The following is a 16,919-nucleotide window of genomic DNA, read 5'->3' as shown; positions in this document are numbered from 1 at the left end:
TAAATGATCATGTGAGTTCTAGTAGGTATATTTTGAATTGAAATATGCTGCAATACATTATAGTACTAAAGTATTGGCTTATTTATTTTGATTCAGATGCATAAATCACTTCAAGCTGAGATGTAATGCTCACCTGCTGCTTCTGGCAAAAATGTTTTCTTATAAGCGAATGGTTTAAATCACAAAGGAGCCTAACACACACAGTCAGCAAGTTGTGCGTAAGCCAGTTTGAAGAATTGGCCAGACGGAAAGAAAGACAAAAAGAGGCACCTAGGGACTGGATTATCACAGAAATCTATTATGAACTTTCACAGGTGTGTCAGGAAGGGAACCTTCACCAAATTTAGACTAAGCCATATATGTGGACAAATGGGAAAAACATGTAATTTTCTCCTATGCTAACCACCCTGAAATGAATGGGAATTTATTTTAACTCTTGTACATTTCAATTAGACTCCTATAGGATAACTTCCCAGTGAGTTGCAACCATTATTTGAGAATCAGAAGAACACTTTACTTCCTCACTTGAAATGTTTTTATTTGATACTCTCAAATCTTACCTAAGAATAGCATTGAGGCCTTTTAAGGACTGGAAAGTAATAGAATTCTATAACACATTTGATTAGCTTTATTTCTATGGAAAATAATTTATTACTGAATTGAAGGAAAACAAACAAAATAGTATATTTTATGCACTTGTTTTATGACATGGTTCCTCTCCATAAGTAAACCAATTCCATATAGGTGGATGAACACAGTTAATATTTTCAAGGAACTAAAGGTGAGGCATAGTGAATGGTTTTTCAAGCTCTTAAAGGCTATTAAATCAGTTCAACACACAAAATACAAATATGTAATGGATTTGTTTATTTGTGTACAAAATGTCAGTTTATCAATACTGTACAGCAAAATATATTATCACTCACATTTCAAAATAATCAGACAATATTTCACTTCCTTTCATTCTCTCTCTCTCTGCCCTTTAAAAATGGCAACACTGTTTTGGCAGTTCAGCAGCTAAAAATAAAGTGCTATAATTATGTAGTTTTGGAATGCCTCCACAAATGTGATGCACAACCACACTGTATACAAGCACACTGTATTTTTTTTCACACAACCAAAAGCTCCATACCTTTCACATTCTCAACAATACACACATATAAAGTGCTACTGTTTAAACATCCCCCCCCAAACAATTTCACAACATGGATCTGGTTCATACCAGGCACTGTAATTTACAAAAGTCAAAGATTGTCACTTTGTGCAGAACTACACAGAGGAAGAAGTCAGACATCACTGGGGGATCTTGAACGGAAGGACACTTTTGACTGAAAGCAACCACAAAAGAGAACCCACATGGACCTCTGAATTTCTTGGTTTCTGTAGGCATAAATGATAGGATTGATCATGGAATTGTAGGTAGCAGGTAGAAGTGTGGCATAAGTGTAGACAGCAGGGTAGTGGGAATCTCCAACTACACAGTAGATAGCAAAAGGTAACCAACTGGCTCCAAAGGTCCCAAGGATTATAGCAAGTGTAGAGACTCCTTTTTTGGTTGCAACATAGTGAGATGCAGTCAGAAAATGCTGCTGGAGTGCTATCTGGTGTGCATGCCTGCAAACTATTTTGCAGATTTTAATGTACAAGTGGAGCATGAGGATAAAGATGAAAAAGAAAGAGGAAGACAGCAAAGTCACATTACTTTTGGTCAAGGGCCTGACAATACTGCATGATGAATTATCTTCAAGGCAATTCCAGCCTAAGACAGGTAGCAGTCCCAAGCAGAGGGAAACCCCCCAGGTGATGATCAGCATCATATGAATACAGAGAACAGTCTTCTCAGAATAATAAGTCAGTGCATTGTATAAAGAAAGGTAACGATCAACTGTGATGGCCAATAAGCTACTCACAGAGGCAGTAAAAGAGGCAACTAGGAAGCCAACGGTAATAAGGCTGATGGTTTCTGACTGGATCACATACTGGAAAACAAAATTGAGGATTAGGCCAACTCCAGCCAGTAGGTCTGCTGTGGCCAAGCTCCCAATCAGCACAAACATTGGGGTTCTTAGGTTGGGAGTGTAGAATATAATGGCCACCACTATAGCATTTTCACAGGCAATGATGGTCCCAGAGATGCAGAGCATAATATCCCAAGGGTTAATGATAAAGATGGGGAGCGTGGAGGAAAGCTCCAGAGAAGAATTCCGGGAGTGGCTTGCTTGAATCCAGGGCACAGGGCTCCTGGTTTCATTCAAGGCAATGCTTTCATTCATTTCTGCTGCAGCCAGGTATGCCACCTGCAAGGAGAAGAAAGAAAGAATAAAGAGGCTGTTAAAAGAATGCCTTTGTAAACAAATGAGTAAAGTAAGTGCAGAATAGCAGAAGAAAGGAGAAATCCAACACGAAGGTGAAGGAAACATATCTAGGGCTCAGAGAAGCGGGGAATTATGCACACATGGGAAGGAAAGAAGCAACACAAACCCATGGAGACTGGTTAATACCGGGGCGTTTCAAGACGCTGTCCATGGTGCTGAACCTAAACTTTTCCTCCCCTCTTTAAGGGCAGTTCCGAACCGAAGACATCCTTGTTTGCAAAAGCTGTTTGCAGAAGCTAGACCGCATCTCGCCAAAAATGCCTTTTAAGGTCCCGCTGGTTTGGCATCTGCTACCAGCTGTGTGCAGTCTCTTTGTCTAACATACCACCGTGGGCTGCAATTCTCCCACCACACACACACACACACACACACAAACATACACAGAGCATGTAGCCCTTGCTCTTACTCTGTCTCAAGGCTGAAAGATGCTTCTCATGGGTGCTGCTGCTGCCGCTGCTCGCCGCCGTCTGTCCCGTCGCGTGGCTGGGCTCGCTTCCCCTCTTTGCCTTTGGCGGGCAGGAGCCGAGGAGGCGGGAGCAGGCGGCTGCAGCCTTGCGCGTCTCGAGAGTGAGGGAGAAAGAGCGGGAGGCTCAGACCGCTGCGAGTCTGACGTACAAATGACAGAGGCAAGGGCAGGGCACAAAACCCTCCAAGCGCACACATGGAGCCTCGGCCTCGGCGCCCCCCTGCAGGAGGAGGGAAAGCGCGGGCAGAAAAACTCCGGGGATGAAAAAGCAAGAGAGCAACGCAACTGGGGGGGAAGGAAGACTCCGCCGCGCAGAGGCGCAGAGCGGCCGAAGAGGGGGGAGGACAGCAGAGGCGTCCCTGAAGACAGCCGCGGGGGAGTGGAAGGCTTCAGGAGTGGATGGGTCGCAAGCTGGCACACCAGTCAGGAGCGGCGGGGAGGGAAGGAAATGGCAGCGCGAAGGGCACGTGGACTGGGCAGGAGAGGTGAGGGGGACGGAGCCGAGGGGAGCCGCGGGCTCAGAAAGGCGGGAAGCGGGGAGGGAGGGGCAGAGCAAAAGCAGGGCTGAGGGAAAAGCGAAGAGGAGAGCTGGGAATGGATGGCAAAGACCACAAGCAGGGCAGCACTGACGGCAGGGCTGGATTGAAGAGACCCCAACGACAGGAGCACTGGCTGTCCAACGGCGCAGCTGCAAATAGAGCCCCCCATCCCCCAAGAGCCCGTCTGCTCTGGTTGCAACTGGTAGTTGAGATTCTCTTTACAAATGAAGCAATTTCACACACGACGCCGGGCTGAGCCAGCATTTGAGGTGCTGCCGCCGTTAATCTTGTCTCCCTAGGGTGTGATACACATGTTTGCAGACATGTGTGTTGCTTTCACATTTGGCATTTTTAGTGGTACATTTTAGAACGTAAATCAGGGGTGGCCTACCTGGGACCCACCAGATTTCCCCCTGGTTTTTCTCCCTGTTGACCTCCAGATGTGGTTGGACTACAACTCCCATCATTCCCCACGATTGGCCATGCTGGCTGGGGCCCATGAGAGCTGGAGCCCAACAACATCTGGAGGGTCACTCACAGGTTCCCCATCCCTGACCTAAAGTGTGTAGAGGCTCTGAAGTATGAACACCTTTGCAGGTCCTTTGGCAGCAGGTGAAGGAACTAGCTGCTGAGTTGTCATCAGCTGTGACCCTTATCTAGAAAGCCAGAAGAACTTTTGAAAAACATTGCTGGTTGTACATATTTATTGTTTGTAATGGGAGCCATGCCATTTAATGGGAGGAAGTAGATTATGTAGCAGGAGGGTCTTGCGGCCCAATGCTATGCACAGAGCGAAGCCCCATCAATTTCTATGGAAACCTCTCCCAAATAACTGCATACAATCTTAGCCTAAATTAATTAGTGCCCCAGTTGTAGTTCAAGACCAGAATGCTCCTTAGCAATCTAATACAACCTTCTTAAAAATAGCATGGGGAGTGAAGAAGACTGAGGAGGAGAGAAAGGATTATAAATCAGGGGATGAAAAAACAGCTTTACATCAAAACTGGAAGTAGAAGCTGTAACACAGTGAAGGTTTTTCTACCACCACCAGTATCTCACCCAACAACAACAACAAAAACCCATATCTTTAGTTAAGATAAAGGGGCTAATTAGACCCTCTTTGTCACGTTATACTGAGATATGCAATGCCACCCACAGGGATAAAGGAAGATGCATTATAGCAAGTCAGACCATTGGTCCACCAAGCTCAATATTGTCTACAATACTCACTGGCAGCAGCTCTTCAGGGTTTCACAGACAGGACCTTCCCAGCCCTACCTGGAGATTCTGGGAATTGAACCTGGACCTTTCCGCATGCATTTGCTCTAGTACTGAGAGTAATGTGAGAAGCTCTAGATTATATGGGAAAACCCATGCTTTGGATCAACCCCTTGCTAGCTTTGCCTCTCAGGAAACTGGAATAATGCTAATTCAAAGAGGAGCCTATGCATGGCCTAGAGCTTCCCATGTCAACCCACTGATGTAGGAAGGAATGGTACCATAGTGACTCCCATTCCACCACTGCAAGGTGGCTAGGAAAGCCACTTTTCCCATTTCTTCTTTAGTTCTTTTGATATGTGTAGGTGGAACATTTTACTACTGTCAGTCTGAGTTTGATTCATAGATATCTCAGTGTTCCTTTAATTTAATTTTTTTGACCACAGTCTGAGTCCTGTAAACACCAATCTGAAGATATGCTTGCAGTTCTGCAACAGAACACATTAGCCTTTTCTATTTAATTATTTATTAAATTATATCCCATCCTTCTTTCGAGAAGGATCCCAGGGTGGCAAACAAAACATTAAAAACACTCTAAAACATATTAAAAACAGACTTTAAATATTAAAACATCTTTAAAAACATCTTTTAAAAATAATGCACTTTAAGCACAGCTTAGAAAGTATTTATTTAAGCAAAATAATTATTTTAATATATTCTAATGGACACTATATTGCTACAAAATCTTTCATAAATTGGCCTTAATAGCCCATCATGGATGGTGGTTACTACCTACTGACTTTCTTGCTCAGCCACTTTGATAGTTGGAGAAAAACAAGTGCAACCTGTGAAATAAAGACAGAATTATAAGTTTTTGCAGCAGGCTGAAAAGAAGGAGCCTTTATGGGGGCTCCAAAGCCATGCTCTTTACTCTGTGAAGGGAACTTACACTCTTTATAGTTCAACACTGTTATGACTATATGCCTGCCTAATCCTACACACTCAGTTTGTACATATGGAAATAGAAGTATAAACATCATAAGACACATGCAAGTGCTTTCTCCTCACAAGCAAACTGATCCTGTAGAATGCCTTTGCGATTTCCTGTTACTCAAAAGAGTGGGAAGCTATAAAACAACAATTAAATGTTTGGAAACCTTTATACAAGAACCCTAGGCTGCACTCCTAAACACACTTATCTGGAAGTAAGCTCACAGAACTTAGTGGGACTTTGTCCTTGGTAGACATGTACAGAATTATCTGTTAGTAAACATTTACATTACACATTCCATAGTAAAATAATCTGACACTTGCAGTTAAGCATATACTGCCTTAGAAAAGATGGTCAGAAAAGGACGAGGAAGCCTCTAGGTTCACAAAAAATTATTTATTAGGCCCAACATATTTCATATATCTTCTTCAGAGGCATAAACAGCTTGAGATTTTGGCCTCCAACTCTTCTGTAAAAGAGCAAGAGTTGGAGTCTGAAGTCTCAAGTTGGTTGTGCCTAAGTATACACCTGAGGAAGGTATGCAAAACACACTGGGCTCAATAACTATTTCTGTGCACCTGGGGCTTCCTCTAATCCTTACCCTAATATTTGACACCCTCTGGTTTTTCTTCTTTGAAAACATGACTACTTCAACCTCATTTACTATGCTGCAATCAGATAGAATGATGTATAGGACTAACTGGAAAAATGCAGCCACTACTAGTGATCAAGATCAAAAACCATTAAGTAGCTACTAAATCAATGCCTTAAAGAGACATTCCTACTTAGATTCTCTCCCTTTTGGAAGATGATAATTAGATACTGCGATTAAACTGGAAATCTCTGTACCTCTTGATGGTTCCCCATGAGAAAGATATGAAACAATTTGCTTAATACTCCAAAGACAGGAGAGATCCCACCTCCAGCTTTCATTAACAATATTACATTTTTATCATCATCATCACGTGATTTGGTGCAAATCTAATGGTTGTAATTTAAATAATAAAAGGATGTTATACTTTATGGCATAAATCATAAAGAACCAGTCCTATATCACTTGACATATTAACCTTGGCAGAGATACACTTTGCATCTTACTTGGTTTTGGAATGAATACAAAATATGCATGTCACTTACCAAGTTTGAAAGGTGCACCTATGAAAACTCCAGAGTATATCCCTATGACTGAAAAAGGATTAGGGCCCCATGTCTACGTATTTTAAAGATATGCACAGCAGCTTTGTTTATAGGCTTACCTTTAAATGGCTAATAAAGATTCCATGCTGAAGTTGCCATAGCTCAGTGCAACTTTTAAAGTCAGGGCAAAATTACATGTTACTGACATGGGGATCCCCCCCCCATGTCACCCTTCTATTGAATTATTCCTTTGCCAGATAACAAGCAGCAAGACATTTACCTGGGTTATGACTTCATCAGTTGTATTTCCCCATTCCTTTCAGCTGCAGACAATGTTGTGTAACAGGTGGGAAGGCACAAAATGTTGTGATGTCACAACATGAGTAAGTGTTGCTTCATATTAGGAAAAATTCAACTCAGGGTTGCTGTTTTCAGTGACATCCTTGTGTGACTTGTAACATGTAGTTCCTCCTTGAGTCGCCTCCATTTAAAACTGTTACTTCTTGTTCTTCCCTTTGTGTTAAACAAATTAACATCCTGCTTATAACAGCATTTTACAGGTGTTATAATGTACCCACTGAACGTACACATATACACTGAACGTATATGTCCCTATAACGTACACAGCTCTTTTTCAGCCTTTCCAAACAGTTCTTGTATTAAGGACTTTTCAATCTGTCACACTTTTCTGAATCTTCCCCAGTTTTTTCTATGTCTTTCCTTTAAAAGATGCAGTAATCGAGCTAAGGTTAGGCAGAACTCCAGCATTTGCCTTCTGTAGTTTGAATAAGACATTCTTCAATGTATCAGAAAATCATTATTATTATTTTGTCACAGTCTCTCTTCCTTTGATCTCTATTCCATTTGAATATCAATTATACACAGGATTTCTTTTGCCTAATCAAATTCAGATGAGCAATTCTGAAAGATTCGTGGTGTAATCTTATACATTATAAGAAGAAGCCCTTGAGTGGGTTTGTAGCCTCTATTAAACAAACCTCTGTCATATTCTGCATGGTAAGAAGTACTAAGAATTCTTTACACTTGTTATTATAGACATTAATGTGTAATGTTTGTTTGCAAACATTATGCACTATATACCTACAATATAGCTATTGTGAGGTTGCACCATCAAACCCACTTCAATAATACTAACAGGCCTGGAAGCCTGTCTAGTTAGGACTCCTGACGAATCATCAAATCAAGGTTGTCAATGCAGTTAAAAGGGCTTATCAGAATATTGTTTCTGTTATTTAGTTGGTTCTGACAATAGTAACTAAATAGACATGTTTAGATCATTGTATTAATATTAGGCTTAGGAAGTGGTACTTAAAGTATGACTCTCACATACACACCATTGTATCCTGCCTTTCAGTCTAAAAATGGAATCTTGAAGGTGGCTGGGGGTCCAAGTCTCTGTAAATCCTTTTCAGACTAATTGATTTTTAATATGGCATAGGTTTTCATAGATTGTAACCTGTTTCTTCAGATGTGAAAGCATAATTAATTAATTAAATTCTATCCAAATAAAATCAGTAACAAATACACACATATTTAAATCAGTGGTACAAATTAAAATCAGATGGACACATTTCCACAAGTCTTCATCAGCATCATTAGAATTCAATAGTTTATACTTCCACGCTTCATAACTTTCAGAGGAAGGTTAATATTAGGGCTGTGCTGACTGTTAATCCATTTTGTTTTGAGGGGAGAAACTAGTGTTTTCAGGGATGCAGTAATATTTTTCTCAATTATATAGTGCATCCTGGGTTGGGGAAAGTGTCTCCCTTGTCTTCCCCTTGTGGCAAAACAGCTCCTTTCTGGCTTCATTCACATGTTCCAGGACACTGGTCTTATCATACAGGATAACTGTGAAGCGTTCTAGCAGTTGGAAATATTGAGCATCAACCTTTACTTTTGTATAAGGATAGAGTGCCATGTAGGTAAAGGCACATGTCACATCATGATAGCAATCCCATGCTGACCTCATGCCTCATCCAAAGAATGCAGACGTGGTATCACATCCTGTGAACCTGGAGGACAGAGAGGGCCAGGGATTTATGTATCGTGCTATACGTATGTTAAATATATATATATATGTATATATCCCTGCACAAAAATACAGGAAGATGAGCTTGGTAGCTCCACCGAGAGTATCTGGATTAAAATTAATGGGGCAAGTAATAACAGGAATGCGGTGCTTGGAGTCTACTACCGACCACCCAATCAAGGAGAAGACAAGAATGTAACTTTTGAAAAGCAAATTGCCAATGTTTCAAGGAGGCATGATGTAGTAGTAATGGGGGACTTCAGTTATCCCAATATCTGTTGGGAGACAAACTCTGCCAAACACGCCCCCTCCAAGAAATTTCTGACTTGTGTTGGAGATAACTTTCTCCTGCAGAAAGTGGAGGAAGCAACCAGAGGATCAGCTATCCTGGACTTGATTCTAACCAATAGAGATGATTTGGTGGATTAAGTGGCAGTTACGGGAACTCTGGGGGAAAGTGACCACACCATTCTTGAATTCTTGATTTTAACAGAAGCAAACGCTGAGAGTAGCCATGTGCGCATCCTGGACTTCAGGAAAGCTGATTTTAATAAACTCAGAACAATTGTAAGTACCGTTCCATGGCAAGTGACCCTAATGAGAAAAGGAGTCCAAGATGTATGGGAGTTTCAAAAAAAGGAAATTCTAAAAGCGTAATGGCAAGCAATTCCAACAAGGAAAAAAGGGGGGAAACAGCAGAAGAAGCCAATGTGGCTTCACAAAAAGCTTAGAGCTGACCTGAAAACAAAAAAGGACACATACAGGAAGTGGAAAGAAAGCCAGGCCACAAAGGAAGAGTACAGGCACGTATCACGGAATTGCAGGGATGATGTCAGGAAGGCTAAAGCTGAGAATGAACTGAGGTTAGCAAGGGATGCTAAAAACAACAAAAAAAGCTTTCTTCGGGTATGTCCATAGTAAAAGACAGAGAAAGGAAATGGTGGCACATCTATTCAGTGAGGATGGCAAAATGATAACAGATGACACAAAAAAGGCAGAAGTGCTCAATTCCTACTTTGGCTCAGTCTTCTCCCAAAAAAGGGTCTATGACCCTCCCAGGAAACATGAAGCAGAAGGGACAGGATTGGAACTTGAGATTGATAGACAAATGGTCAAGGAATACCTAATCACTTTGAACGAGTTCAAATCGGCAGGGCCCAATAAACTGCATCCTAGAGTATTGAAGGAACTGGCTGAAGAACTCTCAGAACTGCTGTCTATTATCTTTATGAAATCGTGGAGGACTGGTGAAGTCCCGGATGACTGGAGGCGAGCTAATGTTGTCCCTATCTTCAAAAAGAGCAAAAAGGAGTAACTGGGGAACTACAGACCAGTCAGCCTAATATCAATCCATGGAAAAACTCTTATAAAGCAGTCAATCTGTAAGCACATTGAAAACAATGCAGTGATTACTAGGAGCCAACATGGATTTATGAAAAACAAATCCTGCCAAACTAATCTTTTCTCATTTTTTGATTGGGTAACCTCCCTTATAGACTGTAGGAATACTATGGACATAATATATCTCGACTTCAGCAAAGCTTTTGACAAAGTGTCCCATGATATTCAGATTAGCAAGCTAGCTAAATGTGGACTGGATGGAACGACTATCAGGTGGATCCACAGTTGGCTCCAGAATTGTACTCAAAGAGTGCTTATCAATGGTTCCTTCTCAAACTGGACAGAAGTAATGAGTGGAGTACCCCAGAGCTCGGTCCTGGGCTCAGTGCTCTTCAACATTTTTATTAATGACTTAGATGAGGAGGTACAGGGCATGCTTATCAAATTTGCAGATGATACAAAATTGGGGGGCACAGCTAATACTGTGGAAGACAGAAACAAAATTCAAAGGGACCTTGATAGGCTGGAGCATTGGGCTGAAAACAACAGAATGAAATTCAACAGGGATAGATGCAAAGTTCTACACTTAGGAAAAAGAAACCAAATGCACAGTTATAAGATGGGGGATACTTGGCTCAGCAATACGACATGTGAGAAGGATCTTGGAATTGTCGTTGATCACAAGCTGAATATGAGCCAACAGTGCAATGTGGCTGCAAAAAAGGCAAATGCTATATTAGGCTGCATTAACAGAAGTATAGTTTCCAAATCACGTGAAGTATTAGTTCCCCTCTATTCAGCACTGGTTAGGCCTCATCTTGAGTACTGCATCCAGTTCTGGTCTCCGCACTTCAAGAAGGATGCAGACAAACTGGAACAGGTTCAGAGGAGGGCAACAAGGATGATCAGGGGACTGGAAACAAAGTCTTATGAGGAGAGACTGAAAGAACTGGGCATGTTTAGCCTTAAGAAGAGAAGACAGGGGAGATATGATAGCACTCATCAAGTACATGAAAGGTTGTCACACAGAGGAGGACTGGGATCTTTTCTCGATCATCCCAAAGTGCAGGACATGGAATAATGGGCTCAAGTTGCAGGAAGCCAGATTTCGACTGGACATCAGGAAAAACTTCCTAACTGTTAGAGCCATACAACAATGGAACCAATTACTAGAGAGGTAGTGGGCTTTCCGACACTGGAGGCATTCAAGAGGAAGCTGGACAGCCATCTGTTGGGAATGCTTTGATTTGGATTCCTGCATTGAGCAGGGGGTTGGACTTGATGGCGTTATAGGCCCCTTCCAACTCTACGATTCTATGATTCTATGATTTCTCCCTACCCAGGTCTTCGTAGATAGTGCTGATGTGATGATGTGTAAAGGTCTTACTGTACAAAACAACCGAAATGCTCACATCTTGGCAGAGGGTGATCAGCTGATGGAACTTGCCAATGAGGATCCCCACTACATCCGTGTCAATAGTGCACACCAGACAGTTAGTGCAGCCATTTAGAAGGGCATCCTGTAAGTGTATGAGCAGCCTAGTATCTGCGTCCTCGTGATCACATAGTGCCATGGATCAATTGGTTCCTCAAAGAATAGCTGTGGCACCACATGTGATGATGATTTCCTTGTCTTCAGGGCAATCCACAGTGGCAATCTTGTTGAAAAGAAATGCAAAAGTTTCTGTATGTCGGTGGGGTCACGTAAGACGTTGGCGCAGTTTCCTGGGAGCTTTTTTTACCTGCAACCTTTCTCCGAACACCCTTTCCTTGCTTATCTCTAGTGGATTCTTGATGCTGCTGGGGATGTATGTGTTCCATACTATATCAACTCTTTTAGAGTTTTCTAGTTGTTTTATGATGTGTGGAACAAATATCTGATCAGAATACTCATCAAACGTCACAATATTGATAGCGGGAAGCAAGCGCACAACAGTAAGTTCATCAAGAAGCTTCACTTTAATGAAACCAGGAGGATCATTCTGGATATTCTTGGCCAGAATGTTCAGCAGATCAGATTTTTTTCCCCTAAGCACAATTTTCCACCATCAGATAGTGAAGGGGGAAAAGGACGGTTCTCATGGCTGAAGAATGTACTCATGTCACTCATCCTGTGCTGCATCATGATGTACAGGTGAGAGAACAGAGAAACATCTGTCTTGAGTAAGGAGATCTTTCCCACTTGTTTTGTCTTGGCTTCTGGCCATGGACAACTGAAGAGATGAAAGTCATTCTTAATTGGCTCATGAATGGAGTTTGTATAACCAGTTATCACTTTGCAGTGTTTGTCATACTGATCCTAGATTATGCACTGTTCGCACCATGTTCACCACAGATTCATCCAAAATATTGTGTATCTAGAGCCAATAACTCATCCCTATCATTCATGAAAGGGTTTCCAAGCTCATTCATGAGCTGACAGAGACTCAAAACCTGTTCCTTAAACCTTCTCTGTGTGGAAAATCCCTGTTCATGATGATAGCCACACTCTGAGGCTGTTTCTTTTGGAAGGTAGTCATCTTCAAACTCCTTCAGTGACCTTGCTAATTCAGGCCCTGAGACCATCCATTTCCTAAAGGCTGAAGGATTCTTGGTCAGTCTGACTGCACCCCCAGAAACCTTGAATGCTTCATTGTTTTGTTCATGGACTTGGTTAATTGGGATGGCCTAGAATCTGTTGTTGGTTTTGTGGATGACCCACAAGATGAGGCCCAGAAGTTCCATTTTAAGAATCACATCCCAGCACTAGAATGCTGGACTCTTTTGCATCATTTCCTGCCTCTGTGCCTGCTTGGCTTCATCACTGCATGCTCCTACAGTGTTCCAGAAAGCAGCCTTCTGCAGTTTTGCCAAAGCCAAAGCAGTAACTTGGTGAGTGTACCTTGTTCTGGTGAGGAGTGAGGCTTTCAGGAAAGAGTTGGCGGTGCCTGATGATGCAATGCATGTTTGTGTCAGCACATTGGTCCATTCAGATCCCTCCAAATAGTCACCATACTTTTTCCACATCACCATCTCTATGTGCAGGCCACCCAACATTGCTATGAATTTTTCCTCCCCACTGAGTGAACTTGAAAAGAGCATAGATTGATGCATCACAGGCCATAATTGGTATTTGTTCTGGACTGAGGAATTCTGTAGCCCAATACAGCACATTCATTCCACACTGGGCATAGTTGTCATGAAAGTATACAGAACACCAACAAAGACATCAATGGGAAGACATTTAAGGATGATTTTTCATAATAATTGATCTGCTTATTTTATTTTTGACCAAATAATCATCCGCTGCTTTTCTAAATGGTATAGCTGTTTTCCTTGACCCAGAAAATATATATTTAGACACCAAGATTGTGATCCTAAGTCATTAGGAAGCCGAGTTATTGGTTGATACAGGTTTTCACATGATTTTTCAATATTTCTACCATGATATATCTTGAGGAAGTGATTCCTATCAAAAATGGAACGCTACGGCAATGGGCAGCATGCAGGAAAAAATTGGTGCTTTTGTCCAGAACGTCCACATCTATTTGCTAAGCTGCTTGACTAGATGATTGTCATTTATTATGGGAAGAGCAATTTCAGTAGCATGCAGAGGGTAGAAACCATATGGTTGACAATCAAGAGAGTAATTGGAGAAGAAAAAGGTTAGACAACCTAAGTAAGCAACACAATTCAATAGTTTGGGGGCAAAGGGTAAACAGGAGACTGCATTATGGGATTAGAGGGTGAGAATAGACCAAGGGAAGGTTTGCTGAGGGTGACAAACAGTGGTGAGTTGCTCTGAATGCAATGAAGAAGGGGAGGAGATATTTTTGTGTTCCCTTTGGACTGCTTAGTCCACTTACCATAAATATAGTATTTCAGTAAAATCAAGGACATTTTAAAAATATAAGCGCTTCTGATATTTCAGTACAACAAATAATTATTATGTGGGAAATCATCTGGAATGCAGTGGCTGACATAAAATGAGTATGTAGCTTCACCTATGACCAGGCCAACTGCATGGGCATACTTCCATTGAACATAGTTTCAGTTAAAATCTATTACAAATCATTTGAAGTCTGCAGTTCTTAAATTTATTTCACTGCTTAGCTGACATTTTCCTAACTAACCACAAAATAATGCTTCTTTTTCCTACTGCCCACAATTATTCAGTTATGTGCACTGAAGAATTCATCATTCTAGCATTTTTATTAAAATACTCAGCAGAGAAATAGTTTAATAACTTGCTGTGGTTTGTCGTGAGGATCTATATTACACTTGAACAGAGCTATATATTGTGATTTGACACTGCCATTCAGAGGATCTGCCTTAAAGAAATACTCTGTCCATCTCTATTCACACTATCATGCTTGTAAAGAAATATTAGCAACAATGAAATACATGCAAAATGAGTTGGTTTCTTTTTAAAAATCTGAATATTGGAGCAATGTCATCACCTTAAAAGCTATATTGTTAAAACTGCTATTTGGTTTGATCCAGGTTTGTGCTTCTGCCAATGGAAGGGTTCTTTCCATTCACAAAAGAGACTTTGATCCAGTGAAAGCTCCCACTGATGGAAGATGGAGAGCTGATTTTAGCTAATTCTGCCTTTTCTCCCTACAACATTCTGTGGCACTGTCCATGTTTTTCTATTGGACAAGGGGGAAGGGAAATCCGCTAAAATCAGTGCCTACTGAAGGTTGTTTTAAAAAACAATTGGCAGGCATTTTAACTGAATTCTGATTTTGTAGTTTTGCCTGATTTTTATCTTTATTATATTATGTATATACTATTTAGAGACTATTGTAATTAAGTGGTATATACATAGTCAAAATAAAATAAATAATTGAATAAAATAACATAAAATTGCATCCTTCCCACTTCCATCAGCAAGAGCATTCCATGCATGGAATTGTATACATATAATCTCTGGCTCCTCCAACCCAATGTGATGTTGCTACAATAACTCAAGATCTTCACAGCTGTTCATTGTGCAATTGCTTAGGAAAGACCGATGTGATCTGCCCTGCCCACCTGGTTGCATTTTCACTTTCAGCCCCCAGCCACATGGTGTTGCATTATGAAACATTTATTTATTTATTTGCAGTATTTATATGCCACCCTGTAACTAAAATTCTTTGTCTTATAATAAAAATTAAAAACAGCTTTATGCAAAATATTGAATAAGACATAAAATCTAATAGAGAAGATAACAGTGATAAAACTTAGCAGCAGCAACCAAGCTTCAGATATCAATGAGTGATGAAAATCCAGGTGTTTATGGGTTATTGTAGTTTGCTGGATTAAAATACTTCCCTTAATTAGGGTTGCCAGGTTCAAGACCTGAGACTGATCCTGTATCTTTAGGAGAAGAGAAAGTCAGCCAAGTGCAGGTGTTCTTGCAACCCTGTAATGGCAAAAACCATAAGGTGGAATCCTCCCTTCCCCCTGCACAACCTTTAAAGATACAAAAAACCTCTTGGAGGCTGGGCCTGGCAACCAAGAGGTCTTTTGTATCTTTAAAAATTATGGAGACTTTTCCAGTTACCAGCTGCTGGATTGTCTAGGTTTCATATCATAGTGGACTTTTAATACCACCATACTAAAGTATCCAGCCAGATAGTGTCACCTTCTTACCTCACCTAGAATCACCCCAGGCCCTTGCAAGTTGATCCATGCCATTCCTGCAGCCCTGTTCATGTTATAGAAAAAAGGAAATTGCTACCTTTTGGTTCCTTAATCCTACATTTACTTTTAAAGAAGACCTCTTGGAGGCCGGGCCTGGCAACCAAGAGGTCTTCTGTATCTTTAAAAGTTATGCAGGGGGAAGGGAGGATTCCACCTTGTGGTTTTTCCCATTACAAGGTTGCAAGAACACCTGCACTTGGCTAGGGTTGCCATATTGCCCGGTTAGCTGGGTTTTACCTGGATTCTTTGTATGCCACCCGGCACCTGGTTAGCCCCTTAGGTGGCCTGGATTCTCAGCTTTAATTTTAAAAAAATTAAGTTTCTAGGTGGTCCGGTTCTCGAGATATACATTAAAAAGTCAGCCACCCCCCCACTGTTAAATCTTTCTTTAAACAGTACTGTATAGCACTTTGTAGCTTTAACCCCACCCGTTCAGGATTGCAGCCAATCAGTAAAGCCAGGGTTGCATTTGGTTGACCTGAGGCAGTGTCTAGAAAACCTCATTGCAATGCCAGAAAATGGTGGTTCCCCCCCCCCCGTTTATCTGAAAACCTCATAAATTGGGTAAGTATATACATTTCAGTTTTTTCCCCTCTTGTGTGCAGGAGTCAGATCCTGGGCAGTGTTTTGAAAACCTTCCCAATACTTGCTTTTGTAAAAGCAATGCTAATCCCATATGCCCAGAGTAAATCCCATTGAATTCAATAGGACTTACTTTTGAGTAGACATGGTTATGAATGTGCTGAAAATCAATGGGACTTTGGAGTGAATGTAAAAACGAATTGTGTTTGTGTTCTAACTCTTTCTGTCCCCTACTCCAGTCCTATTTTAAAGCAAGTAGGCAGGGCTTACTTAGGTATTAGTTTTTATTCTGTAGGAAACTAATACTGATTTTTTAAAAACTGATTTTTCTGCAATGACCAACTGGTTTGACAATTAACTATTATATGGGCTGCATGTATTTATACATCTGCTGTGTGTGTGTGTGTGTGTGTGTGTGTGTGTGTGTGTGTGTGTGTGTGTGTGTGTGTGTGTGTGTGTGTGTGTGTGTGTGTGTGTGTGTGTGTGTGTGTGTGTGTGTGTGTGTGTGTGTGTGTGTGTGTGTGTGTGTGTGTGTGTGTGTGTGTGT

At 41.2% G+C, this 16,919-nt stretch overlaps 1 protein-coding gene across 10 annotated transcripts; it reads right to left on the bottom strand.

The window, feature by feature from the left end:
* Positions 1-913: 913 nt before the first annotated feature.
* On the bottom strand, positions 914-15,779 carry GPR6 (G protein-coupled receptor 6). 10 transcript variants are annotated; one of them, XM_061626283.1, is made up of 3 exons: positions 15,745-15,779; positions 5,391-5,443; positions 914-2,297 (listed from the first exon to the last, which is right to left on the bottom strand). In XM_061626283.1, exon 3 carries the CDS (start codon positions 2,271-2,273, stop codon positions 1,287-1,289), a length of 987 nt encoding a protein of 328 aa, XP_061482267.1. In that variant the 5' UTR covers positions 2,274-2,297; positions 5,391-5,443; positions 15,745-15,779; the 3' UTR covers positions 914-1,286. The 10 variants fall into 10 exon arrangements, with proteins under 10 accessions (XP_061482267.1, XP_061482265.1, XP_061482271.1 ...); XM_061626281.1 differs by lacking the exon at positions 15,745-15,779 and adding an exon at positions 7,007-7,064; XM_061626287.1 differs by lacking the exon at positions 15,745-15,779 and adding an exon at positions 7,007-7,064 and having other exon boundaries at positions 5,395-5,443.
* Positions 15,780-16,919: the final 1,140 nt, after the last annotated feature.

Source organism: Rhineura floridana, chromosome 4 (assembly GCF_030035675.1).
Source record: "Rhineura floridana isolate rRhiFlo1 chromosome 4, rRhiFlo1.hap2, whole genome shotgun sequence".
NCBI classification, from domain to species: Eukaryota; Metazoa; Chordata; class Lepidosauria; order Squamata; family Rhineuridae; genus Rhineura; species Rhineura floridana.
The sequence above is the reverse complement of the archived record's forward strand: the minus strand, read 5'-3'. Positions and strand labels throughout refer to the sequence as shown.